We start from the raw sequence: 26,329 nt of genomic DNA on the forward strand, positions 1-26,329 counted from the left end.
GTACAGGCTGAGTAGGGTGCATGCCTTTTGTCATGTTACAGGAGTAACACATCCATTGATGTTCATGTTCTTGCACATTTTAAATCATAAATAGATTTAAATTTTCTGGAGGTGATCGTTTGATTTTTCTTCTTACGTCAACGTCATGACACGTCAGTGGTATGATGAATTACATAAACTGATTTCCTCGTTGATCCATTTTTGGAGCAAACGTGAGCTGATCAGAATGTGTAACAAGCTGGTGGTCTTTTTCTGTGCTGGTTGGGAAGTGAGGTCCTGTTATATGGTCTCTATGACGTTTTTGTTTTGAACGTCAGGTAGTCTGCTATAAGACGGTATTTTGGGGGAAGGGGGAAGTGGCTGATACGGGAGTTTCTGCTACACCAGGGTTGGGAGCTTTAACACTTTTCTTTTTTAAGTCGTCTTACTGCCTACTTTCTGCACAGAGTTGGGAAGACTGGGAGCCTGTGTCCTCCTGGCTCTTTGGGACTTCAGGAACCTGCTTGATTTCTGGCAGTTGGACTCATTGGATGAAGGCTTTGGACTATTTCTATTTTATTTTCTCAGACAACTCGTCTGTTTTAACTGGTTGTAAAAGAGCGGAAAAAGAGTTTATTAGGGATATAGGTCTTATGTCTGAAAATAAAAATAGCTTAGTATTCCAGAAACAAAAATTAATGTGGTTAGTCAGTTATGTACCTGCTTTCCTACCATGTCCCAGGATGGTGTTGACAGTCATGGAAGTGGAGAACAAGACAGCATTCTTGAATATTCCTGTTCTCGTGGTGGCTCATTGCGTCGAGAAGCTATTGAACAAATCAGTACCTCTAACTAACTATGACAGCAGAGCATGTGTCATGGGGTCCTGGGGGGGTGTATTGCACTTGAACTTTTCCTAGCCTTGGGGTCAGGGTAAGCGTCCCCAAGACCATGATGTTTATTTAACCTGGGAGTGTTCTGAGGGATGGGCTGGCACTGGCAGGCAAGAATGGCGTTTCAGGCGGAGAGAATATCGTGGAGAAATAATGCTTTTTCAGGACCTACAAATACTATTGTTTTCTCTGCCTCTCTTCCTCTTACAGGCCTCAGCAACTGTTGCCATTCCCAAAGAACACCATCGCTTTGTTATTGGCAAAAATGGAGAGAAACTGCAAGACTTAGAGCTCAAAACTGCAACCAAAATCCAGATCCCACGCCCAGATGACGCCAGCAATCAGATCAGGATCACCGGTACCAAAGAAGGAATCGAGAAAGCTCGCCATGAAGTCTTGCTCATCTCCGCTGAGCAGGTGGGGCCAGGTGAGGGCTTGGTGTGTGTGCATTGGCCTCAGCCCAAGAGCTGTGCCTTCATGGTTCTGTTCTGTCCTTTCCAGGACAAACGTGCTGTCGAGAGGCTGGAAGTGGAGAAGGCATTCCACCCCTTCATCGCTGGGCCTTATAACCGACTTGTTGGTGAGATCATGCAGGAGACAGGGACGCGCATCAACATCCCCCCACCCAGCGTCAACCGGACAGAAATTGTCTTCACTGGAGAGAAGGAGCAGTTGGCCCAGGCTGTGGCTCGCATCAAGAAGATTTATGAGGAGAAGGTAGTGGTTGGGCAGAGAGTGTGGGGACTGTCATCTGGAGGTGTGGCTGAAGTCTAGCCCCTGCCTCTTACCCCTCTTGTGCCCAGATGAGTTCAGTTTCCAGTTAGTTAGCAGGTGGAGCTGTTGGGCAGGGAAAGAGTGGACAGAGCTTGGAGCTAGACGTCTGGGCTGGATGTAGCACCCAGATCCAGTCACATGTTGGAGCTAGCTGTCCGCTGTGAGTCCCCGTCATGGAGTCCCCATACTCACTCCTTGAGGTAGGGGGAGGACTTGGTGTCCTCACCTCATGGACTTGCACTTTTCAGTCTGGGCTTGAGTTAAATTCTCAGGTGATTCTTGTGAGGACGAAACCCAGCCCTTGATCACAGGAGGTTCTGGGGGTTGGCTGGTCCCCGTCTTCACTTGCGAGGGCTCACGAGTATGTAAGGCTCTGCATCTTGCTCCCTCCTTCTTTGATGACAGTGTTCTGTTCCCACCTATTCCTCCTGAGTCCTCCCTTCTGACTCCCTCATGGTGCTCTTAGAAAAAGAAGACCACAACCATCGCTGTGGAGGTAAAGAAGTCCCAGCACAAGTATGTCATCGGGCCCAAGGGCAATTCCTTACAGGAGATCCTGGAAAGAACAGGCGTGTCTGTGGAGATCCCACCCTCAGACAGCATCTCCGAGACTGTGATACTTCGAGGCGAGCCTGAAAAGCTGGGGCAGGCGCTGACTGAAGTCTATGCCAAGGTAACTGCCGCGTACGACACTGGGCGCTGGGTGCAGGGACCGCGTCGGGGGAGCGCACGCCTGGCTCTGGCGAGCATGAACACGCGTGAGCTGGCCCCCGCAAACCCGCTGCTCTGCCCCCTGGTTTCCTAGGCCAACAGTTTTACGGTATCGTCCGTCTCCGCTCCTTCCTGGCTTCACCGATTCATCATTGGCAAGAAAGGGCAGAACCTGGCCAAGATCACTCAGCAGATGCCTAAGGTGAGGGGGCCTTGCGGATGTGTTCGTTCTGAGTTTTTGATCTTGTCATCCCGTTGCTGACATTTGTTGTTTATTCTGGGCATGCCTCTGAAGACTGTGGCACAGTTTTTAAAAGTCAGTTGCTGTTTGTGACAGTCCGTTTACATGGGTGGCTGAGGAAGAACATAATAAAGTTTTTAATGTATCTGTCATTCTTTTGATCTTTTTAATCAGAAGCTGTGTGTATTGTTAGGTGTCGTGGATACCTTAGGAAAGATCTCATGTATTAGGGCGTAGTAACTTCACAATGGTTATGTCTGTAAACTTGGAAGAGCACACGTGCGCTGTTTGTTTGAAGTGCGGTGTTACAGCCTTTTCATGCTTTACACTTCCGTCCTTGACGTCTTCCTGGTCTTCCGGAGGGGACCACAGCTCCCCGTGGACTTACCCCGGCTGACTTGCGCGGGAGCACATCCTTCGTACCCCCCTCCGACTCACAGCGGGTTTCCAGTTGACTTCTTCATGTTTCCCTTAGGCTCAGGGTCCTGGTTCACACAAATGCAGCTGCTTCCTGGGGCCACTCTCCCTTAACGCCCTTGTCACACGTTGCCTTCTTGCCTGGTGTGTCGTAAGCAGGGACAGGGCTGGCCTTGCCTGTGGACCACCTTCAGGCAGCTCTCCATGGGCTCAGATTTCCTCCCTAATGCTTGTCCTCATTGTTTGACTTTTTTAAAAAAATGTTTTTAATGTTTATTTCTGAGAGAGAAACAGACAGAATGCTAGTGGGCGAGGGGCAGAGAGAGAGGGAGACCCAGAATCTGAAGCAGGTTCCAGGCTCCGAGCTGTCAGCACAGAGCCCCACGCGGGGCTCGAACTGAAGAGCCGTGAGATCATGACCTGAGCTGAAGTCGGACGCTCAACCGACTGAGTCACCCAGGTGCCCCAATACTTGTCTCATGTCTCATTCTTTGTGTAAGCGAAGAGGAGTAGGCCTGTAACAGGGAAAGTGCCACAGCGAAACAGTGGGGAAAGTGGTGTTGAGGTGCTCTAGGTCTGTGGTTTGGGTGGTAGGCATATCGTGGAGGATTTTACAGTTCCCACATTTACTGAAGCAAAGATGATTAGATCACAGTAGTAGCGAAATAATGGGTGTCCCCCAGCTGCCCTCTTCAGCCGCCTGTGGTGTCTCTGGACGTGCGTTTATATGAAGCAGGTGGGGTTGGCCGCTGCCTCAGGAAAGCACTCGCAGGTTCTCAGGGCACTGCCGCTGTGCCGTGCCATCTTGGCCATCTCTTTCCTCATTTTGATGTGGTAGGTTCACATCGAGTTCACAGAAGGTGAGGATAAGATCACTCTGGAAGGCCCCACAGAGGATGTAAACGTGGCCCAGGAACAGATTGAAGCCATGGTCAAAGACCTGGTAAGGTGCCCCCCTGCACATTGTGGGTGCTGGTGAAGTAGGGCCGTGGCTGGAATGTCCTCGCTTGCCAGTCAGACATCACGTGGGTGGGCCTGGCTACCCAGGGGTAGCCCAGGGCGAGTAACAGGTTCTGAAGCGGTTAGAACCTGGCCAAGTCCAGGAGGTTCATGGATGGAGGAGACTTTGTTTTGAAGAAGGGTCTTTGAAGTGGGCCGGAAGGACAGTCTTGGAACAATGCCCGACAGTTGAGTGACAAAACATGGCAACAGCTACCGGCTTTTGGACTTTGGTTCTTGCTGGTGTCTGAGACTGTGGCTCATCCCATGGCCTCAAGAGTTTGTCTCCGGACCCATTCTGTGCTCCTCCTGCAGATTACCCGGATGGACTATGTGGAGATCAACGTGGACCACAAGTTCCACAGGCACCTCATCGGGAAGAGCGGGGCCAACAGTGAGTGCGGCTGATGGCGCCGGGGGTGGTGCTGGGGTTGAGGCTGGGTCACACAGCTTCGAACTCCTCTTCTCGCCGGGCTGTGGTTGGTCTGGAGGTAACCATGACCATCCTGGTCAGAGGTCACGGTGAAGGACTGCCGAGCCTGATGGGGTAACATCACTGGTTTTCTAGTCACTACCGAATGGGTGCCTAGCAGGGCTCCCCAAGGAGCAGGAAATGTCTGGGCTCACGGGCACAGGGAGGGGTTCTTTTGGGCAAGCGATATCACGGCAGCCCAGGTGAGCTCTGTCTGATCAGGAGCGCAAGCGTGGTTCCTCAGAAGTGTGTTGAGTGAGGGCTGTGCCCAAATGAAGGATGTTTTGTAAAACCCACTCCTTGGCCTGGTTTACTGTGAGGCCACCCAACACATTACAGTGCTTTCCTTGTCCCTATGTTTCCTCTGTAGTAGGAGGTGAGAGGGCAGCACACATCCCGGCCTGGGTCCATCCCTAGGTTGTAGGGACCCCAGCCGTGTAGACAGGATGCCCTGTGAGTGTGTCCTCTTTGGTTTTTGCCTGATACGGTCCAGTTTTTGTTCATAGTAACGTGAGCTTGTCAGCTGTGCCGTGTTTGGTGTCAGTCTTGTGTTCTGGGGTATTTTAAACACCAGTGAGAGTCCATAGACACAGAACACCTCCTGATGGAGCTTCCTTGCACATACTGCTGAAGCCTCGCGCACAATGTAACTCGATTTGTTTGTGTGTGTGTGGATGAACTCTGGGGTGTCTTAACGTAAGAACTCGTAGCTCTGACACAAATTGCCCGTGTCTGCTCCCCAGGAGTGTGGAGCCCCCAGTGCGGTTCAGGTTAATTCTCTTCGCTTTCTGGTTCTGTTTCTCCCCTCCTTTTCTTTCACGATCTGAAACCTCCCACCTGGCTTCTGAGTCCTTGGCTCTTGTTGTCCTACGTGGTTTCACCCTGAAATAGCACATGTCCTGGCTGTCTCTGTGTGTGCTCGCAGCCCTCCTCTGTGACCCCTAAGGAGCTTGGGCAAAATGCAGGCCTTGTTTCTGGGGATAAGGTCTCTCCAGGGTGTGGGGGCTTGGGTCTCTGTTCAAAGAAGATGACAGAGGGTTTTGAACTCAACTTGTTTGGCAAAGAAGTGAAGTCTTGATTTGGATCCCAGCTGATGGTGGGGTCTCTCTGGGCAGCAGCCTGACCTCCGTGGAGGCCTCAGGTGGTCATTGGGAGGTGCCCTTCGGTTATTTTTGTTTTTTTGAGAGTAATTTTATGACGTGAGAACACAGTGGTTCGGTTCCCAAACTTGCTTCCACCTTAGAAACCCCTGGGATCTTTTAAGTATTCTAAAGCCCCAGCCATAGCCCAGGCCAGGGAAACCTCATCCACTGAGAGGCCCCAGCTGTCCGTCAGGTGACATCCTCAGGGTGACACCCACATGGTCCGTCTAGGTAAAGACCATACCCAACACATTTGAGAGAATGGAGAGTCTTGCACTGAAGGCTTAATCACCCTCTTTACTTGTTGGGTGACTGGTGAGTGGGGGCTTTAGTCCTGTTCCGCTAGGTGGTTAATCACTAGTGGAACATAATAGATTCTGAGTCTAAAACGTGTTTCTTGTTGTATTATTAAGTAAACAGAATCAAAGACCAGTACAAGGTGTCCGTGCGCATCCCTCCTGACAGTGAGAAGAGCAACCTGATCCGTATCGAGGGGGACCCGCAGGGTGTGCAGCAGGCCAAGCGGGAGCTGCTGGAGCTTGCCTCTCGGATGGTGAGACCTGCGGCCAGGCCCTGCTGGGGAGGGGTGCGCCTGTGCCTGCTGGGTGACTCTGCAGGGTACCCTCTGTGCCTCTGTTTTCATGTGTGGTCCTGGAGAATGGGACTCGCTCAATTTAGGAGTGGCTCTGACCTGCAGGGGCCCAGGTGCTGTGCTGGAGGCACTGGGGCTCTGCAGCAGGGCTTTTGGCCTTGGGGAAACCCGGGAGTCTGGGATGCTTTGAGTACTGACTCCAGGGACTGTGATGGATTTTCTGGATTCTTAGAAGCACCCAGGTGACTCCCATGTGCAGCCAAGGTTGAAAATTCCTGCTGTGTGGTTATCTGCAACTCTAAAGGTTGGCGGGGCTTGTTCCTGCTGCCAGACTGAAGTTCTGCACTCCCCTGTCTAAGCTGTCAGCGCTGGTGTGTCTATCTTGATTGTGTGATTCATATGCAGATAGCCATGCAGCTGTGACTGTTGGTTTGGGCTGCACCGAAGCGTCACTGGGATGCCTTTCAGCATCCAGAGGAGGCACGTGCTGAGTGAGAGTTTACGGTTCAGCGTAAACACTTGCAGAACGTCAGGAAGCCTCGGGCAGGGCAGTGTGCGTGCCTCATCGGGATAGGGAGTGAGCTGCATGTCTGTTTCACCCTGTCACTGCCTGGCTCTGGTGCCCAGGCCTGGAGCCTGCCCTCAAGGCCCCCTTTGGGCAGTAGGCCTTTCCTTTTCCTCAGCTGCAAGCCGACACATGCGGCCTCCTGCCATTCTCTGGCCATCCCTGAGCTCACAGCTCAGCAGAGGGTTCCAGCTCTTCCCTTACTCAGCCAGCTCTCTTGTTGCCCGGGGCGGGGGGGGGGGGGTCCCTTGGTCTGGGGTATCTGGTGCTTCTGTGGGATTACTGAACCCGTGTTTCTCTGTCAGCCTGGTGCCAGTCTGATCCAGAATCTCCCCCAAGATTTTGAATGGTTAGCTGCTAGTATTTTTTCTTTATCCTACCTCTGTTTATTCTTTTGTATTCTTTGGTGTTTTAGTGAGACGCTGGGGTAGGTGAGAACCAGAACCATGCAGGTTTATTGTCTGGTGTTGAACCTTTCTTAATTATCCACGTGTGGCAGTGGTTGAACCACACTGTGTTCTGGAAGGATCACTGCCTGCAGGGCGTTGTGCCTCATGGTCTCTTGTTCTCATCCCCATGGATTGAGGCCACTGCACTGGCACTTCTGGTTGAGGGGTCCTGAACTCTGCTGTGGAATCGTACTTCATTCAGGAAAATGACACCCAGCCCATGTTGTTAGAGAGAGTGGGTGTCCTCTCCAGGGCACTCTGCTGGCTGCCGACTCCCTGTGGTGCTACGAGGCTGTTGGAGCTCCCCAGGCCCCCGGGGGGCCTCCTGCTGTTTACATCATCTCCTCAAACCGCGTTTTTAGGAAAATGAGCGTACCAAGGATCTGATCATTGAGCAGAGATTCCATCGCACCATCATTGGCCAGAAGGGTGAACGGATCCGTGAAATTCGTGACAAATTCCCAGAGGTAAGGGTTTCCCAAAGGCATTCTCGAGTCCTCTAGGAGGGATTGATTGGCACTGTTGTGGAATCCGGTCATTACCAATAACTGAACTTGCATTTGTGGTGATTTGTCCCAGGTTATCATCAACTTTCCAGACCCAGCACAAAAGAGTGATATCGTCCAACTCAGAGGGCCCAAGAATGAGGTGGAAAAATGCACCAAATACATGCAGAAGATGGTGGCAGACCTGGTAGGGGGTGTTTTCCCTCCTTGGTTGTGATACAATGTTACTGGTGGCGGAGAGGCCTGGGGGACTTGTCCCGTCAGTACCTCTGCTTGGGGAGCACACCTGGACCCTGGATTGGTCTGCCGTCTCCATAGTGATGCCGTCTCTGGTAACCCCGTGTGCTTAGACTGGCAGAAATTGTTAGGGCCTCAGTGTTGCGTGGAATTAAAGTGGGGTGCCAGGTTCCTTGTGTCCTGGAGGGGTCTTGGGGTATCTAGATAACGTGTGCCATCTGGTAAGGAGCGGGATGTCCGCAGATAGTGTGGGGAGTCAGTTACTGATTTGTTACCTTCTTGAGAGCTGGAATGGGAACAGGTAGTTTGGAAAGTGCCGAGGAGGGTCGTTATTGACGGGAGGACTCCAGGTGGGCTCATGCTTTGTGTGGTCCTTCATGGGGCTGGGACCGAGCGGACAGCTGCCTCAATCACTGATGGGGGCTCTCCCAGCCCTGAGCACATTCACGCTGCCCTGGAGTGGTGGGGTTCCCAAGAGTGGCAGGGTCTGTGTGTCACCTTGAGGTGTGCTCTGGGCTTACTTCTCCCAGCCTGGTGTCCTGGTCTCCACTGGCCCTCGGCCAGCTCTGGTCCTGGAGGTGGCCAGAACCCCCTCGTACCCAGAGTGTCGGTTGAGGACACTTGGCACACTCCGTTGCTTCTGGATTGTGGAACTTGCATCGAACAGATGGCAGGTTGTATTGCGAGCCACTTTTTATAAAGGTGGCTTTGCATCAGTTAACTGTGGCTTGCCCAGTTAGCTAATTGCTGAGTAAGTTATCCCCCATTCTTGTGACAAGCCTCTGAAGGTCAGAGGTCAGATAGCAGGAGACCAGGAGGATCCAAGTGTGTGTTTTCCCATAATGAGACCTGTCATTTCATACTCTTTCATGGATGATGGGATACCTCACTCCAGTATGCTGGCTAATTGTGCCGCTCCTTTTGTCTCTAAGGTGGAAAATAGTTACTCAATTTCTGTTCCGATCTTCAAACAATTTCACAAGAACATCATTGGGAAAGGAGGCGCAAACATTAAAAAGGTGACCAGCCAGTTTGTCCCCTGAACCTTGGCTCTCCTCAGCCTACCCCCAAAGCCCTCTGCCATTCCGGCTGAGCTTTGAAGGAGGGAGCCTTCCTTTCCAGCCCTGGGCTCCAGCTGTCTCACCTGGGACGTCTGCTTTTCATGGTGTCCCATCTGCTTGTAGATCCGAGAAGAAAGCAACACAAAGATCGACCTTCCAGCAGAGAATAGCAATTCAGAGACCATTATCATCACAGGCAAGCGAGCCAACTGTGAGGCTGCCCGGAGCCGCATCCTGTCCATCCAGAAAGACCTGGTAATGGGGTGTTTTGTGACAGGACGCTAGCCAGGCTCCCTGTGGTCCTGTCTCAGCAGCCCCCACGGCGCTAGCCTGCTGTTCAGGCACGCGGGGTCAGGCAGGCCGGCCCTCCCCGCAGCAGTGCTGGCCTCCGAGCAGCCACCTGCCGCCTGGCTATGGCGGTGTGCCCCGCTGGTCTGAGCGGTAGCACTGGACTTGAGTGCTTGGAAATCAGGTCGTGAAGGCATTACAATAATTTTTTTCAATTTCTGAAAAGTTAACGTGTAAAAAACTGCATGTTTAAAGTGTGCGCTTTGGTGAGTTATGACACGTGTACATCCATGGAATCCTTTCCGTAGTCAGGATGCCGAGCGTGTCCAGCACCCCAGAAATGTCCTCCTGCTCCTTTTCAGTCCCTCCCTCTTCCATGCCAGCCCCCGCCCCCTACTCTGCCTGGCCATCCCCTTGATCTGCTTTCGGCCACAGGGGATTAGAGTGGGTTTCCTGCATCTCCGTCTAAAAGAAATCCTGGCGTCTGCTCCCCCATCTCCAGCTGCTTTCACCTCGAGCATCCGTGTTGCTCTGTGTGTCAGCACCTTGTTTTGTTTAATGGCCGCGCAATACTGTCATTGTATGCACTGATGATTTTCCTTTTGGTCTGAGACCTGTAGTTTTTCTTTGAAGGGGTTTTTTATCTAATGAGTCGTCAAATTTTTTAGCGTAGAATTTTGCATAGTATTCCCATAGTGTGTTTTCACTGTGGTGGTCTCTTTTGCATTCCTGATGCCTGTAATTCGTGTCATTCTAGAATCATCTTCCTTTACCCTGGTAGTAGTCTTTGCTCTGAAATCTACTTTTTCTCGTTAAAGTAGTTTTCTCTTAAGCAGTTTGCTTTTTTTTTACTCAATTTGACCATCTCTGCCTTTTAATTGTACCTAATTACATTAGTAATTGTAGATATCCTGTTTTAATCCATGTTTTAATCCATATTTTTAGTAAGTGTGAGGAAATGTGAATTTTTTTAATTTTAAAATTCTGTTAAAATTCACGTAAACAAGATTTGCCATCTTAGTGTACAGCCCCGGGACATTAAGTGCATTCACACTTGCTGTGCACCCATGACCACCATGAGTCTCCAGAACTTTCCATCTTCCCAAACAAACTGTCCCCATAAACAAGTTCCTTTGGCCCTCCACAGCCCTTGGTCACCCCTGATGTGATTGTTCTGTGCGGTTCCGTTTCAGTCCACCGCCTTGAACTTGTTCTCTGTGTGTCTCGTCTTTGTCCTCTTTTTCTGCCTGCTTTTGGATTTAATAGAACTTTGTTTTTCCTTTGATCTCCCTTTATGGCTTACTGGATATTATAGCTTTTACTTTAGTGGTGGTTTCAGAGTTGTCCGGGCACACGTTCCACGTGCGCTTCCTCCGGGTCACTTCGTGCTATGGCAGTGTCGCTGGAGGTGCTGAGAATCCCGCGTCCCAGCGCTGCTGCCCGGCCTCCCTGGTCTGCGTTGTGGCCCTGCGGCACCTTCTTGTTTGGACATTGGCTTCTTTCCCTTAGTATTAACGTGGGTCATGTGGCAAGAATGTATTTAGTTTTGTAAGAAAGTGCCAGCCCGTCTTCCCAGGAGGCTGCCCCAGTGGCAGGGTGGGCATCCGGGGGCTCTGCAACCTTGGCTTGGAGGTTTTCTTTCTGCACCTGACTCTGTTTTGGCACCTCCCACAGTGTCTGTGAGGACACGTCTGAGGTCCTCCTTTACTTTGCTCCTCCACACACGTTCTTTGGCTCTTGTTTTTAGGAGCGTCTCGTAGGCTTTGAGCGACATACGACATGTCTGGGGGTCCTTTTCCTCGCGTGTCTTGGAGTTCATTGAGCTTTCTTGGATACGTGAGTTTAGCATTGTCATCAAATTTGGAAAAATTGGGGTCACTATTTCTGAATATTTTTTTTTGTCCTCCCCTTCAGGGACTCCAGTTACCTGGTGATAGGCAGCCAGATTGTCCTGTGGTTCACTGGTACGCTATTTATTTGAGTGGAAAGGTGAAGTGGTGTTTTTTCCTCCATTGGTTTCTTTAAATTCATTAATTTTCTGCAGTGTGTAATCTGTCTGTATCCCACCTAGTGTATTTGTCATTTTGGACATTTTCACCTATAGGGGTTCAGTTGGAATATTGGAGGTTTTACATTGACACCTTCAGTCTTTCTTTGCCTTTTTGACCATATGCAGGGTCGTGAAAATGCCTGTTGTAGTGTTATCGGTCTCCTCCGGTTCTTCTTTTTTTTATGGTTTTTTTTTTAATCTGAGGTGTGGATGCAGAGGGAGAGAGCGAGAATCCCAGGCAGGCTCCACTGCCCAGCGTGGAGCCCAATGTGGGGCTCGATATCAGGACCGTGAAGTCACGACCTGAGCTGAAATCCACAGCGGGATGCTCAACGGAACCACCCGGGCGCCCCTCAACCCACCGGTTCTAGTGTCTGTGTCATTTCTGGGCTGTTTTCCGTGCTTTTCTCAGTGAGGTAGTTTTCTCCTGTTTCTTTGCTTATCTGCTATTTTTTCATTGGATGCCAGAAGTTAGGAGGTTTACTTCGGTGGATGCCGGATAGTTTGGCATTCCTGTAAGTGTCTTTCAGCTTCGTTAAGGTGCTTTGAAATACTTTGCTCCTTTGTGGACTTGCTCTTGAGACACATGAGGTGGCGTCACAGCAGTGCCTAGTCTGGGGCATTACTTCCCACTACTGAAGTGAGGCTTTCCTGTGCCCACGTCCTGGCATGTGGACAGTGCTGTGTGCTGTGGTTTGCTCCCTCTAGTGATCCGGGGCTCTTTCCCAAGCCTCGGCCATTTCCCTCCGCACGTCAGTATGGGAGCAATGTCCAGTTCACGGGGGCTTCTGCCTCCACGCTGCTCCCTCCCCTCAGGCTCTGACCTGTCGGCCCTGTGTCCTTGACGCTGGGACTTGGCCAGGGGGCAGTCAGCAGGCTCACCTTCCTTCCTCCCTGTCTCCAGTGTCTTGAACACCATTGTGTCCTTGTGGGAGTTAAACCTGGTCCTTGTGTCACCTTGACTAGAGGCAGGATAGGTGCTGACCCGCGGGCGTATCGGTGTATCTCTGCTTGGGCACCAAGAGAACCAAAGGAGGAAAGCACTGTTTTGACGGTGTAACCCGGAGGCTTCCCTTCCACATTGTGTGAGCCACTGCCCCCGCCCCATCCCACACCCATATTCATGTACCCGCTCATGCACACAGGCTCCGGGTCCCTGGGCGGCGGGCGTGCCGTCCTGTGTCCCACACCTCACGGACCGTGTGTGATTCCAGGCCAACATCGCCGAAGTGGAGGTCTCCATCCCCGCCAGGCTGCACAACTCCCTCATCGGCACGAAGGGGCGCCTGATCCGCTCCATCATGGAGGAGTGCGGCGGGGTGCACATCCACTTCCCTGTGGAGGGCTCGGGGAGTGACACAGTTGTCATCAGGGGCCCCGCCTCGGATGTGGAGAAGGCCAAGAAGCAGCTCCTGCACCTGGCAGAGGAGAAGGTGAGCCCCACGCCCAGGAGTGATGGTGCCGTGTCTGTCCCTTGCTAGAAGTCCTTGCCCTGTTTTTGTGGCAGGTCAGAAAACTGCTTCATTACACCTTTATGTCTCTGATTTTGCCATTGCTGAACAAAGGGCCTTGGCAGGTCGAATGCCGACCTGAACGATGTAGAAAAGTTGCGGTTTGGCGTATTGGCTTTTTAAAGTAGGATTCGTAGACCATAAAATCCACTTTTCTGAGTTTTGACAAGCATACACACACTGACATGACCACCACTGCAGTGAAAATGTTTTGGCCATCACCTTAAATTCTGCATTGAATCACCTTTGCCCCTTTGTCAAAACCCACGTGTGGGTCTGTTGCCGGACTCTGTGCGTCCCAGTGACACCATAGGGTCGGGGGGCTGGGAGAGCCCTTTAGCTTTGTGCTTTTGTAGAACCACTTTAGCTGTTCTAGATCTTTGCCATTCTGCATTTGGAAACTGCTTACCAATTTGTAGGGGAAAATCCTGCTTAGATTTTGACCGAGACTGTGTTGAATCTGTAGACCAAATTGGGGAGAACTGACCTCCCGGGAATTCAGTCTTCCAGTCTGTTTTAAGTCTTTGATTCTTAATTGGTGTTTTGTTATGTTCAGCATGTGGTTCTCTTTCGTGTTTTGTTCGATTCATATTCTCGCTATTTTGCTTTGTAGCATTGTTGTTAATTAAATCAGTGTCAAATTCCAGCTAGTGTCATGTATTGAAATAAGTTTTTTTTTGTAGTGGCTTTGTTTTGTGCATCTGCTTTAAAGTTCAGTTACTAGTATTAGTAGCTTTTGTTGTGAGTTTTATGTGTAGAACATGTTGTCTTTGCGTAGACAGTTGGGTTTCTTTCTGATCTATACGCCCGTAGGTCTTGTCCTATGCGCCACGCGGGCCTCCAGTATGGCGTTGCGTAGCAGTGGGGAGGGCAGACAGCCTTGCCTTGTTGGCAGCCTTTGGGGAAAGTGCTCAGTCCTTCACCATGAAGTGGGAGTTACACTGTCTTCCAAAGTTGCTCTTTATCAGGTTGAGGAAGTTCCCGTCTGTTACCGATTTGCTCAGAGTCGTTACGGGAACAGGTGTTGGGTTTTGTAGGAAGATTTTTCTGCATCTGTTGACATGGTAGCATGGTTTTTCGTTTTTTAAGCATATGTATTAGATTTTTTTGGTTAGCTTTTTTCTTTTTTTTCTTTTTTTTCTTTTTTTTTTAGTGTTTATTTATTTGGGGGGAGAGGAAACAGTGAGAGAGGGAGAGAGAATCCCAAGCAGGCTTTGTACTGTCAGTGGAAAGCCCCACACAGGGCTTGAGCTCATGAACTGTGAGGTCACTGCTGTAGCCAAAATCAAGAGTCAATGCTTAACCCACTGAACCACCCATGTGCCCCTAGTGGTTGTTTTTTGTTTGTTTTAATGTTTAACCGACCTTGTGTTTTTGGGTGACCCCACTGGTTTAAGTGTGTCATCTTTTATCGTGTTGCTAAGCTGGGCTCACCTTGCTCATTAGCTTTTTTTTTTTTTTGAACGTTGGTTTATTTTTGAGAGAGTGCAGGTGGAGGTAGGAGGGGCAGAGAGTGGGGAGACACAATCTGAAGCAGGTTCCAGGAGCTGAGCTGTCTGCACAGAGCACGACGTGGGGCTTGAACTCACGAACAGTGAGTTGGATGCCTAACTGATGGAGCCACCCAGGCACCCCTGCTCATAGGTTTTTTAATAATGGTGCTGTTTGCCAATGTCGTTGTCTGAAGAGTAGAAGATTCTCTCAGGGATGTTTTGTGAAACCAGCATTTAAAAGATAACAGAATTCACTTGTTTGTTACTCTGTTTAGCATGCTGGTAGACCCTCTTTTTTTTCCCCCTCCTCTTGTGTTTCTTCATGCCTGTGAGCCAAGTTTCAGGATACAAGGAAGAAGGGGGAAGCATTGTATGGGTCTGAGTCAGCCAGGCAGAGTGTGTGCTCCAGATGAATCCTCAACAAGGTCGTCGTGTCGGGGCTTTTGCTGAGCCCTGGCTTCTTGGTGTCAGACTAGGGCCTTGGTTGGCTTCGGTCTCTCCGAGATTGAGATGGGGCCTTCCTGTTGGGAAGGGCTCCCCTGTGGCGAGAGCAGGTAAAAGCCTAGACAGGGAGCATTCTGCTCGACTTGGGAGTACCGGGAGTGCTGTGGGCTTACTTGCTGTGCAGTTGCCTCCTACTTGCCTAGCACCCCGAGGCCACACTCACCAAGTCCCCTCTGTAGATGGAGAGCACTGGCGGGGGTTCGGTCAGTTTGGGGAAGCAGCAGGACTGGGGCTCTCAATCCACATGCTCTTGGCTATCTGAGTGTCTGTGGTCATGGTAGATGGCATGTAAGTACTTCCTGTCTGGGAGTCCATCCATTAGTTTCCGTGAGGCTCGATTAGCCCCACGCTGTTGTTCTCTAGGCCCTCTTTCTCACTTGCCCAGGGGACCAGGCAAGTAGCATCAGACCAATGTATCTGCGGTTGGTTTCCACAGCAAACCAAGAGTTTCACTGTTGACATCCGCGCCAAGCCGGAATACCACAAGTTCCTCATTGGCAAAGGGGGTGGCAAAATACGCAAGGTGCGTGACAACACTGGAGCCCGTATCATATTCCCAACGGCTGAGGACAAGGATCAGGACCTGATCACCATCATTGGGAAGGAGGATGCTGTCAGGGAGGCACAGAAGGAGCTGGAGGCCCTTATTCAGAACCTGGTAAGGCCCAGTGGGAGCTGCCCCTTGGTTGTCCATCCTGTCGGCGTGGTTGACATAAGTCCTCTCCCTTTCCTTTCCTCCAATGCTGCAGGATAATGTGGTGGAGGACTGCATGCTGGTGGACCCCAAGCACCACCGCCATTTTGTCATCCGACGAGGCCAGGTCTTGCGGGAGATTGCTGAAGAGTATGGTGGGGTGATGGTTAGCTTCCCACGTTCTGGCACGCAGAGTGATAAGGTCACCCTCAAGGGCGCCAAGGACTGTGTGGAGGCGGCCAAGAAGCGCATTCAGGAGATCATCGAGGACCTGGTAGGTGCCTGGGAGGGTGGCAGGGCTCCAGTCAGGCTGGGGCTCTTTGGTTCTCAGTCTTGGACTCTCAGCCTCTCTGGCTTTACTCTTGGCAGGACACTGCCCTTGAGCAGCAGCTTTTAAAAACACGTTATGAAATGAAATCTGTATGAGGAACCGGCTTCCTTCTCTCTGCCTCTCCTTCCCAACGGGAAGAAAAGAGATGGCAGGGGAGGGCGTGTCAGCAAATCCACATGGAAACTTGTGGGGTTTTCTCAACCAGCCCTTAGAGAGCCTCACCCCCCCCTCCAGGGCTCCTCCCAGCCCTCCCCTGCTGGGGCCTTGGAAGTACTGTCCTGACCATTAAGCCTGATGCCTCCTCACAGAGTCACAGCCACAGCATTTGAATGTCACCTGGCTAGTGCAGTCACCCTACAGGGACAGTGGCTAACAGTGCCGCGTGCTTTGTGCTCGGGGTGGGGGCTCTGTGCATGGAGACAGGAGATGGTCACACGTGCTCTGGGCAGCAGTGAGTGCTGGTGCCGTTTTGTACAGACAGGTCATCAGTACTTAGTCACTGGGAGATGTCTCAGAAAGAGGCCTCCCTGTCAGTCCTGCCCCCACCCTCCCTCTGTCCACCCTGTTGTACTTTGAGCACTTGGAAAAGGGGTGGGGGGGGGCGTGCATCTGTGCATTTGGGGGTCTCTGTAGAGGATTGAGTGGAAGCTGGTGAAAATACGCGTCGAGCCTAAGCAGTTAACCTTTGCCTTTATTTTTTTCTTTCTTGCTGTGTCCCCCTGCCCACCCCCCCCTCCCCAGGAAGCCCAGGTGACCATAGAATGTGCCATACCCCAGAAGTTCCATCGATCTGTCATGGGCCCCAAAGGTTCTAGAATCCAGCAGATTACTCGGGACTATAACGTTCAGATTAAATTCCCAGACAGAGAGGAGAACCCAGGTGGGTCTCAGCGGTGAGCTCTGTGCTGAGTGGGGAGCCAGGGGGTGTGTGAATGGACCTCCCCTACGGAGGGTGGGCGTCAGGTGGCCATCACGTGTGCTGCGTCGTGTGTCAGTGCTGGCGTGCTGCTGGAACACCCGGGTCCCAGGGTGACCAGGTGGCCTTCGGGCAGGGTGACAAGGCCAAGGACGGCAAAGCAGCTGCGGCCTCTGATGCAGGGGTTTGGTTCTGAGGCTACTTACAGATTCCCAAGTGATGTGTGTGACGGGGCTGCTCCCACTCTGTCCACTGCAGCTGCCTCTCCCCCAAGCACCCCTACCTGGCGGGTCTTGTCCCTTGTGAGGCAGGCGGCTCCAGTAAAGGTGGCCACTGGCTGCCCTTCTGTGACACCCCTCCCCCAGCTCCATGTCCTGCTTGTCACTTGGTCCTGCTTGTGTCCTGGGAGCACGGCAGGGTGGTTAGGCAGCCAGGAGGTGACTGGCTTGTGGGGTCAATGAGAGCAGCGTCCTGCCTGTGTCTCAGACCTCACTTGGTCACGCCAGGCTCCCAGCTAGGTTGCAGCCCACTGTGCTGTCTCCGGTCTCGTCTGGTCGATGACCGACCCTGGGTCCTCCCCGACCCCCCCCCCCCACCCGAACCCCCCCACCGCCGCCGCCGCCGCCGCCCATCTCTGTCCTCTCTGGAGCTTCTCGTGGCCATTGAAGCTCTTGTTTCCTTAGAACATGGGCTGTTTGGAGTATATTTGAAGGAACATCGTACCCGATAAAGACATATTTTGTATGTTCATTATTGAAATTCAGTCTCTTTTGTTTTGCACCTCCTCTTCTATGCACACACAGTTGTTGTTTCTGAGACATTGGAGTGTAATTTTCAGACTCGTTCTTTGTCTGTAGTGGCTACTTCCTAAGAATAAGGATGTTTTCTTAACGTCATTAGCGATAACTGTGGCACATCCCCCAGAATCCGCGGAGCTGGCGTTCCGTGTGCTGGTGCCGAATTCGTGGTCGATGGTCACATCTTTCCGGTGCCGGCAGTTCTGCAGCGTCCACCTCTTACCCTGGTCTGTGCGGCACGGCCCTGCCTGATGCTCGCTCGCTCGCTCGCGTTCATGTCGTCCAGACTCCTGGGTTCCATCCCACTCTGCGAACCTTGCTTTTGTGTTGGGTCCACACTTGTCCCCCGCCAGCCCACTCCTGTGTTCGTGTCCCTTCACTCTTGAGGCTTGCCTGCCTCCTGACATACGAGGCCGCTGGAGGCTTCCCCCGTCCCTCTCGCTGCCGTGTCCCAGCATCGTGGCTCAGTTTCTAGGCTCCGTACCCTTTGGGCTCACCGGGCATCACGTTCCAGCCTCCGAGGAAGAGCGCTCCACTCCCGGCCTCACTGTGGGGCCTTTGTTGCCACCCAGGCCAGGCTGCGAGCCAGGCTGGCGCCGGTCTGCCCTGCCTCTCCCGCCAGGACTCTGAGCTGCCCTGCCCTTCTCCCCAGTTCACAGCGTGGAGCCGCAAGTCCAGGAGAACGGTGACGATGCTGGAGACGGGAGGGACACCAAAGACACCGACCCTGGCTCCCCAAGGAGATGTGACATCATCATCATCTCTGGCCGGAAGGAAAAGTGCGAGGCCGCCAAGGAAGCCCTCGAGGTGGGTGTGCCCTCATGCAGTGTGTGACTGGACCTCGTCCCGGTGGGGCTGCCCCAAGCACCTTGGCTTGCACCGCGGGCTGTGCTGGACCGGACCCGGGCACAGAGCCCGGCACTGGGGGCTGGGCAAGTATGTGGAACCGGCAGGTTTCAGTGACAGCGGGGTCAACGTGATCTGTAGCCTCTGTGGCCTAGTGATAACCACTGCCATCTCAGGTCTGTGAGGAGGAGTCTTTTGTGTGGGGGGCACCTACCTGAGAGCCACCTCCCTGTTGGGCGCTGCTCTAAATGCTGTGTTCCACGGTGTGCAGATTAGTGCTTAGGTGGAATGGACAGACAAGAAGCAGAAACAGGTCATGTGTCAGGTGGTGCTTAAAAACAGTGGAATGTGGAAGTGAAGGGGTTGTGGAGAGGTGGTCAGGGGCTAGGGTAGAGAGAGAGCAGGGGAGCCCACGTCCCCCGCTGTTAACCCAGCAACCCACACAGGCTTGGCTACAGTCTGTTCCTGATGTCAGTGAGGCCAGCTTCTGTCCCTGAGCCCCACCGGTCTCTCTCCAGTTGCTCTGTTTTTCCTGGATTTGTTTTGTTTCTGTAAGAGGTTTGCCACGGTTAAGGGCATAGGCTTGGGGTGAGGGCCAGAAAGTTTGCTCTGGTGGCGTTAACCTTAAAACTGGATTCTGGATTCTCTTCCTGTGTTTTCTGTTGAGTTAAAAGTCTGGGTGAAGCTCTCAGTTGAGGTAGAACATCATAGAAGGTTCCAGGAAGCGCCCTGTAATTCTCACAGGGTCACTGGCTCCCTGCCAGCTGCTCTCAGGCCCGACCCTGTCTTCTCTGCAGGCACTGGTTCCCGTCACCATCGAAGTGGAGGTGCCCTTTGACCTTCACCGGTACATCATCGGGCAGAAGGGGAGCGGGATCCGGAAGATGATGGATGAGTTTGAGGTACTGGGATTTGCAGTCTTTCCCCAGGAGCCAGTGTTGGGAGCGAGCCCTCCCACGGGCCCCTGGCGGCTCAGCCCCTCGGCAGTGCGCCTCATCCTGGTCGTGCCCCGTAGCAGTCCTCCGTCCCCGGTTCTTGTGCGGGACCCCCGCCTATATCAGATCTGTGTCCCCTGCAGGTGAACATCCACGTGCCGGCACCAGAACTACAGTCTGACGTCATCGCCATCACTGGCCTCGCTGCGAATCTGGACCGGGCCAAGGCTGGGCTGCTGGAGCGAGTGAAGGAGCTGCAGGCTGAGCAGGAGGACCGAGTGGGTGTCAGCCGGGCCCGCAGGGGTGTCCTCCAGAGCCACGGTCCCCGGCCACACTGCAGGCGGTTCGGCCGCATGGCTGCAGGGGGACCTGGCCACCCGGGGAGCCTTCCATCAGACACAGCGTTATGAGCATGGCACTTTTCTCTTCAGTGTAACAGGGGCAGAGTTAGATTTCCCATTAATTAGCACTTTTTTTTTCAAAGTAACCCTGCCACGTGTGGTGTCCCCAACCCGATAGGTAAGGTAAGGTTGGAGAGGCCTGGGAGCTATTGCTGGAAAAGAACCCCGAATGTGAGTGGTGTGGTCCAGGGTCGGTGTCAGCAGGCCCATGCGGACCTTCTCTCCGGAGCTGCCCTGCTTTGAGTAGGTTTGGGGACCCATCTCCCGGCTTTGGAGAGCTGGCATTCGAAGGGCTTCCTAAGCGCACGGCAAGGCTGGGTGTTACAGGCTCTGAAGCCCTGCTAGAGATTCTGTAGGGAACGGGCTTCCCATGAGGAGGAGGACTTTCTGGAGTCTTGATGCAAAGGGTCCGCAGACCTCTGGGGCCTGGTTCCTGTGGTCTAGCCTCTGGCCGTAGATGTCCCAGGCCGGCCATCCTTCAGCACTCTCGTGCCCCCTCTTCCTTCTGGCCTGCTTTCATACCCCAGGCTTTAAAGACCCCAGGACGTGTTTATGCTTCCTCATCACGTCCCCATGAAACTCACTGGAGAGCCAGCTCAGAGCCCACCACGCACGGTGCCAGTCTTGTCAGCGCCTGAACGATGCTCTTGTGAGGGGTGTGCACACTCGTTCCGGGTCAGCCCTCCAGCTGGCAGTGCACAGAGGCTAACGGGAAAGTGTATCTTGCTTTTGTCACTGAGGAGATCTTTGGGGTCGAGGACAGAGTGGGGTTGACGTGTGGCTGCACGTGGTGAAGGTCAAGCCCAAACTCCACCCTTGTCTCACCTGCAGGCTTTAAGGAGCTTTAAGCTGAGCGTCACTGTGGACCCCAAATACCATCCCAAAATTATTGGGAGGAAAGGGGCAGTGATTACTCAGATCCGCTTGGAACATGATGTGAACATCCAGTTTCCCGATAAGGATGACGGGAACCAGGTAAGAATGCCTGCTTGGGTCAGACTCTGTGGCTGGAACGCTTTGGGGCAGGTGGACTCTCGTACCCTCACCCTGACCTGGGAGCCGTGAGCGGGGAGGGTGGAGCGCAGAGGGGCAGGTCTCTGAGGGTCTGAGTTTGCCTTGGGCGTCGGGGCCCCATCTCGGTCTGTGCCAGCTGGGCGAGGTCTCCCTGTGCTTGGCTGCCGCGTGAGTGCAGAACATTTCTCCCACGCCCGCCTGGTTGTTCGTGGTAGGCAGGCAGGCTTTGGCTCCGGCTGAGTCCTTCTTTGCATCTGTACCCACAGGTGCGGTCCTTCAGAGGGCACCCTCCCCCTGCCTATCACACCCCAGCCCGTCTTCCTCTCCGCTCCCATCAGGGCCCCCTTCCAGCATAGCACTGCCCACTGTGGGAGCCTTGGTCTCTGCCTGCATCTCTGGCCATGGTACACAGCCAGGCACCCAGAAATGGTTCTCTAGAACCTTCTGGTCAGCAAGTCCCAACATGCCTCTGCAGACTCTGGCCTTTTCAGCCCCGTGTTCCCGTGCTGTGGCAGACTTCCTGTTTCTGCACCTTCCTCCTCTGCTCAGCCCGAGTCTGTAAGCCACGCACTTAACCTGAGTTCAGAAAGGCAGGCAGGCCTGCAGGGCTCCCTCTGGAGCCCCCACCTCTCCTCTGCGCCTCCTGCCTGGTCCTGACCTTCCCCGGGTGCATCCTTCTGTTCCCGCTGCATTTCTAACAAACATGTTTATGCTCCTGATCTTTCTTACGCTAATTTGTGATTTTTGTTCTGTTTCAGTGAGTTCTGTGCCCAACGTGGGGCTTGAACTCATGACCCTGAGGTCAAGAGTTGCCTGCTCTGCTGACTGAGCCAGCCAGGCGTCCCTTTAACTTTAATTTTTGATGTTGAATCCTGAGAATTGAGCTCCTTTAAACTCCGCACCTTCGCTACCTTCTATTTTCTTTAATTTTCCCAAGGAAACGTGACTTTTTTAGGCATCGTTTAGGGTTCAAGCCACTCGGGCTAGTGTTTCAGAGCCAAGTAGGATTGGGTGGCCATGCGATTTTGATACACAGCATTTTCCTGTGAGAATTATGCTTCCGTTTGCAGTCTGTTCTGTGTCTGCATTTGGCACCGCGCTCGCGGCTGCTGGCGGGTTCTGGACTCCGCCAGGCAGGTTCTAGGCACAGCCCGCCGCCCCCCACCCCTGCACTGCCACCGTGGGGCCTGCTGCTGCTCTGCTTCCGCCTGCTCATTCTGGCCTCTCTCTCTTCTGGGTAGACCTCGAAGCGTCCGCTCCTTTGTTTCCAGGCGTTTTTGTTCTCTGGTCCTTTTCTGTTGTTCCATTCTTTCGTGGGTGTAACTTTTCCTTTGTCTCAGAGAACATAGCTTACGTGTGTGATTTTTTTCTTCTTTTTTGTCGTCGTTTCGCTTTGAGTCCTGTGTTGGCTCTGCTCGCGCTGTGCATGCGTGGTGCTGTCACCCGTCCACGTGTGCTGTGGGAGGGAAGTCCTGCGCAGGGGCGTGCTGGGGCTGTGCGGTGCAGCCGCAGTGTCCCGCCCCTTCTCTCCAGGCGGGTCTGTCTCCAGAGAGACGCCTCCAGATGCAGGGCCCGAGGTGACCTTCCCCGTGCCCTGTGTGGTCCCTGACGCGGCACCCTCCTCGCCTGCAGCCATCTCTGTGGCCGCGTGTCCTTTTTTTTCCCGTACACGTCTGGGGGGAGGCGGGGGCGCAGGAGCTAATGGGCATCATTGACCTGTTTTAAATCAGCTTCTGGCGGTCTCCCCCATCTTCTTTCTCTCCTGAGCGGGTCAGTGTTTCCCCTCAAGCTGAGGCCTGCCTCACTCCGCCAGCACTGCCTCTTGCCGCCTCGTGGAGCCGCATCTGCTGGCTTGAGGCTCCCAGCCCGGGGTCTCTAGGGGCATCCCCTCTTCTGACTGCGCTCTCCTTTCTTAGCCCCAGGACCAAATAACCATCACAGGCTATGAAAAGAATACAGAAGCCGCCCGGGACGCTATATTGAAAATCGTGGGTGAGCTTGAGCAGATGGTTTCTGAGGACGTCCCGCTGGACCACCGTGTTCACGCCCGCATCATTGGTGCCCGTGGAAAAGCCATCCGCAAAATAATGGATGAATTCAAGGTGGGTCCCCAGCCCCACCACGAAGGGTGCCGTGTAGTCCTGGAAGCATGGTGGGTGCAGCGGGGTGTGTGCTCCCATGCTGTGGGGGGAGTGAGTGCCTGGGACCACAGGTCTCCTGCCTCGGCTGCTGACCGCCCTTGGGGTCTGGAACAGGAGACTTCTGAGGCGCTGGTGCCCGTCCCTGAGTTGGTGAGGTCATGTGGAGGTCCCAGCTGCGTATACGCGACACCGTCGGTCAGCGTCCCACACTGGCCTGGAGGAGACGGCATTCCCTCGGTGCGGCAGGGTCCTGTACTGTCGTGATGTGTTAGCTCTGACATACAGGACCTTGGCTCCCGAACACAAGGTTAATTTGGGAAAACTTCCCTAGAGGTCCACCATTCTCAGCCACACATGACCATGACCCTTTGGTCCAGAGACTCCAGATGGAGTGTCCTCAGACACCTCAGCGGCCGCGTGTGCTGTCTTTCCAGGTGGACATTCGTTTCCCGCAGAGTGGGGCCCCAGATCCCAACTGCGTCACTGTGACGGGGCTCCCAGAGAACGTGGAGGAGGCCATCGACCACATTCTCAACCTAGAGGAGGAATACGTGAGTCATGGGTGGGCAGCAGGCCTGTGCCTGGGGCACCCTGCCTGCCACTAACTGGCCTGGGGCAGCAGCCAGGCCATGTACGTGCGTCCGCTCCCAGAGGCACGCCGGTTGCAGGGCGTCCCCCTAAGCGAGCCCTCAACACTTGAGACCAGGCAGGCGTGGTCGTCGTGTGTGCCTGCTGCAGACTGACGCCCCCACCTGTGCCCACAGCTGGCTGACGTGGTCGACAGCGAGGCGTTGCAGGTGTACATGAAGCCGCCAGCCCACGAGGAGTCCAAGGCGCCATCCAAGGGCTTTGTGGTACGGGACGCTCCCTGGACCGCCAGCAGCAGCGAGAAGGTCAGACACTGTTAGGCCGTTGGAGGTGGGGGTGCCCCCGGCACTCGCCTCTCGCTGGGAAGCGGCTCACGCGGGACCTCTTATTGAGGCTGTGCCCTCTCCCCCCTACAGGCTCCTGACATGAGCAGCTCTGAAGAATTTCCCAGTTTTGGGGCTCAGGTGGCCCCCAAGACCCTGCCATGGGGCCCCAAGCGATAATGACCGAAAAGCAGAAATCTCTCCAGCCTGCTGACCCAAACCCCACCAACACGTGGTTTGTCTCAATCTGACCCGGCGGCTGGAGCCTCTATAAATTGTTGACGCTTCCCCCTCCCCGAGGTCTCGCAGTGAAGCCAGGCGCGCCAGCACCCCGCGTGCGCTCAGGATCTGCTCCCTGACACCTTCGCTCTGGGACGGCTCTCCACTGTCGTGAACACTAACCGAGGTAATTGGACATTTCCCCGTAAGCGTCCTGGCTCATCCAGCATGTCCGTAAGGCTCTGGCCTCCGCTAGGAGAGCTCCACAGCTGTGGCGGAGTCTACTTCCTGTGTCATGACCTCAGGAAATAAATTTCCTTGACTTTATAAAAGCCAAAATGTTTGCCCTCTTCCTTTCCCACCTCCTTTCCTCCCTTTGCCTGCCATCCAGACCCTCCTTCCAGAATGCAGTCCACCTTCCAGCTGTCAAAAGCCCACTTGGCCCAGACCACAGGGTGGTGAGGGAGACCCGGTTTGCACACTGGGAGTGCCTGGGCCCAAAGGAGAGCCGTGGTGGAGCCAGAGGGGACCGAGAGGCAGCAGGGTGACTGGGTTCTTGGGCTGTCTCGGCCTCACATGTGTCGGGGTCCGAAAGCAGCCAAGCGTCTCCGCCCCCGAGCGTGGTGAGCAGACCCCAAAGGCAGGGCCGTGTGTCTCCGTCTGGGCCAGCCGTGGCTGTCGTGGTGGCCTGGTGTGGCCTGAGAGACGTGGGGACAGGGAGAGGGGCGGCCCGCAGAGTGGCAGCAGAGACTAGCCGCCGCTCTGTGGCCCCCTCGCCCCAGGCCAGGTGTGCAGCGTCCTCCTTTCTACCTCAGAGCCAGTGTGGCTGCTCTCGTGCTTAGGGTGGTGCCACCCTGGCGCTCAGCCTCTCGGCGTAGATGTTTCTGGTGGTGGCGCGTCTGCTGCAGCCCTGGGGGCGGGAAGCCGGTGCTGGGGCTCAGCCAGGCTGTCCTCTGACGCACGCTGGGGTGCTGCGTGTGAGCCCCCGGGAGCTGTCTCAGAGAGGCAGGCATCGTGGTCCTGGGGCAGAGAGAGGTGGTCGCTTGGCCTGGACCGGAGGACCCGGCGCTGGTGAGGGAGGGGCCGCTCTTTCTCAGGTGTGTGCTGGGTGACTGTGGGTGTCGGACCACGGGCCTTGGCCCGACCACAACGTGCCCTGCCCCCCAGCGGACTGTTGAAGGTCAGCTCTGGAGAGGAGAGGTGGCCCCGGGCGGTACAGAGGCGCCCGTGTGTCGCATCGTGAGGGAACGAGGATGGCCCTTGGTGTCGGCCCCCTGGCCTCCCCATCTCTGCCTCTGCCCGCACGGAGGTGATGGGGCCCTGTCGGGTCACCCCGCCTGGGATACTGGAGTTCCTGGGGGCCAGCTCGTGTCTGGTGCACACCCTGCGCCGCCCCTGCACCCCCGTCCTTCACTCTCCACTCGGTAGCTCAAGCCCGGTGATCTCCAGACTCTGAAATTCTAAGTAGACTGAGAATTGCTCGACCCAAGTGTACCTTCGGCTGCCCCTGCCAGCTTTCCGTCTGCCACGGCAGCCTCCGGCGTGCCCATCTGTGGGAGCGAGCCGCGGGGGTAGGAGAGAGCACCCACCCCAGCAGGCGGCCTGGGTGTGCCCAGGGTAGACCTGTGAGGAGACGCAGGAAGGGGAGGCACCCCCTCCCCTCCCCTCTCGGGGAGCCTGATTGGGAAGGGCGGGCCCCTCCGCCTCTCCACCTGCATGAGGCTTGGAGCCTTTCCCGCGGGCCGTCTTGTTTCCCTCTGCCTGCCCCTCTGGCTCCCTCGGCGTCTGCCCAGCCCTCTTTGCCCCTCATCTTTTCTACGGCATCCTTCGACGTCCCCCGCCCTTCCCCAAACGTAAATTTTAAATTTTCACAAGTTTTTGCACATCTGCGTTTATCGCTAAATGTTGTAGATACGAATCCCCCCTTCCCCTGAACTGTGTTTGGGATCTCGCGTGCTCTGTTTTTGGTTGTTGCTGGTAAAGACTGTTGGTGGCCCTGCCCAGGCCTGGTCTCCTGTGGCCGCCCCTGCTGCTGGGGCAGCCCTGGGCAGGGTGGGGTGTGCGTGTCCATTTCCTTTGTTGAATGTCTTCCATATTATGTGTTTCCATAGCTATGATCCGTCCCTTGGCCTTAATTTTGGAATCTGGAGATTATATGCAAACGTGTGTAAAGGCTTATGAATATGGATGACACTGGAATTTTATAAATTCTAAAATAAAACCCAAAACCAGATGTAGTG

At 54.2% G+C, this 26,329-nt stretch overlaps 1 protein-coding gene across 2 annotated transcripts in view; it reads left to right on the forward strand.

The window, feature by feature from the left end:
* HDLBP (high density lipoprotein binding protein) overlaps nt 1–26,322 on the forward strand; it is a 73,777-nt gene extending 47,455 nt beyond the window's left edge. For both annotated transcript variants that reach the window (XM_047085474.1, XM_047085475.1), the window contains exons 6-28: nt 1,083–1,289; nt 1,374–1,589; nt 2,113–2,319; nt 2,452–2,559; nt 3,854–3,958; nt 4,330–4,408; nt 6,042–6,181; nt 7,597–7,701; nt 7,814–7,927; nt 8,910–8,996; nt 9,162–9,293; nt 12,591–12,809; nt 15,321–15,542; nt 15,634–15,852; nt 16,651–16,789; nt 18,275–18,429; nt 19,266–19,370; nt 19,547–19,681; nt 20,636–20,779; nt 22,735–22,920; nt 23,394–23,510; nt 23,724–23,852; nt 23,964–26,322. In XM_047085474.1, the coding sequence (XP_046941430.1) occupies nt 1,083–1,289; nt 1,374–1,589; nt 2,113–2,319; nt 2,452–2,559; nt 3,854–3,958; nt 4,330–4,408; nt 6,042–6,181; nt 7,597–7,701; nt 7,814–7,927; nt 8,910–8,996; nt 9,162–9,293; nt 12,591–12,809; nt 15,321–15,542; nt 15,634–15,852; nt 16,651–16,789; nt 18,275–18,429; nt 19,266–19,370; nt 19,547–19,681; nt 20,636–20,779; nt 22,735–22,920; nt 23,394–23,510; nt 23,724–23,852; nt 23,964–24,050 (3,357 nt within the window). In that variant the 3' untranslated portion in view covers nt 24,051–26,322. The remainder of the gene's footprint in view (nt 1–1,082; nt 1,290–1,373; nt 1,590–2,112; nt 2,320–2,451; nt 2,560–3,853; nt 3,959–4,329; nt 4,409–6,041; nt 6,182–7,596; nt 7,702–7,813; nt 7,928–8,909; nt 8,997–9,161; nt 9,294–12,590; nt 12,810–15,320; nt 15,543–15,633; nt 15,853–16,650; nt 16,790–18,274; nt 18,430–19,265; nt 19,371–19,546; nt 19,682–20,635; nt 20,780–22,734; nt 22,921–23,393; nt 23,511–23,723; nt 23,853–23,963) is intronic.
* The last annotated feature ends 7 nt before the right edge of the window (nt 26,323–26,329 follow it).

Source organism: Lynx rufus, unplaced genomic scaffold (genome assembly GCF_022079265.1).
Source record: "Lynx rufus isolate CCGP_SWC_20201006 ecotype Redwood Valley unplaced genomic scaffold, mLynRuf1.p SCAF_2, whole genome shotgun sequence".
Classification (NCBI taxonomy): Eukaryota; Metazoa; Chordata; class Mammalia; order Carnivora; family Felidae; genus Lynx; species Lynx rufus.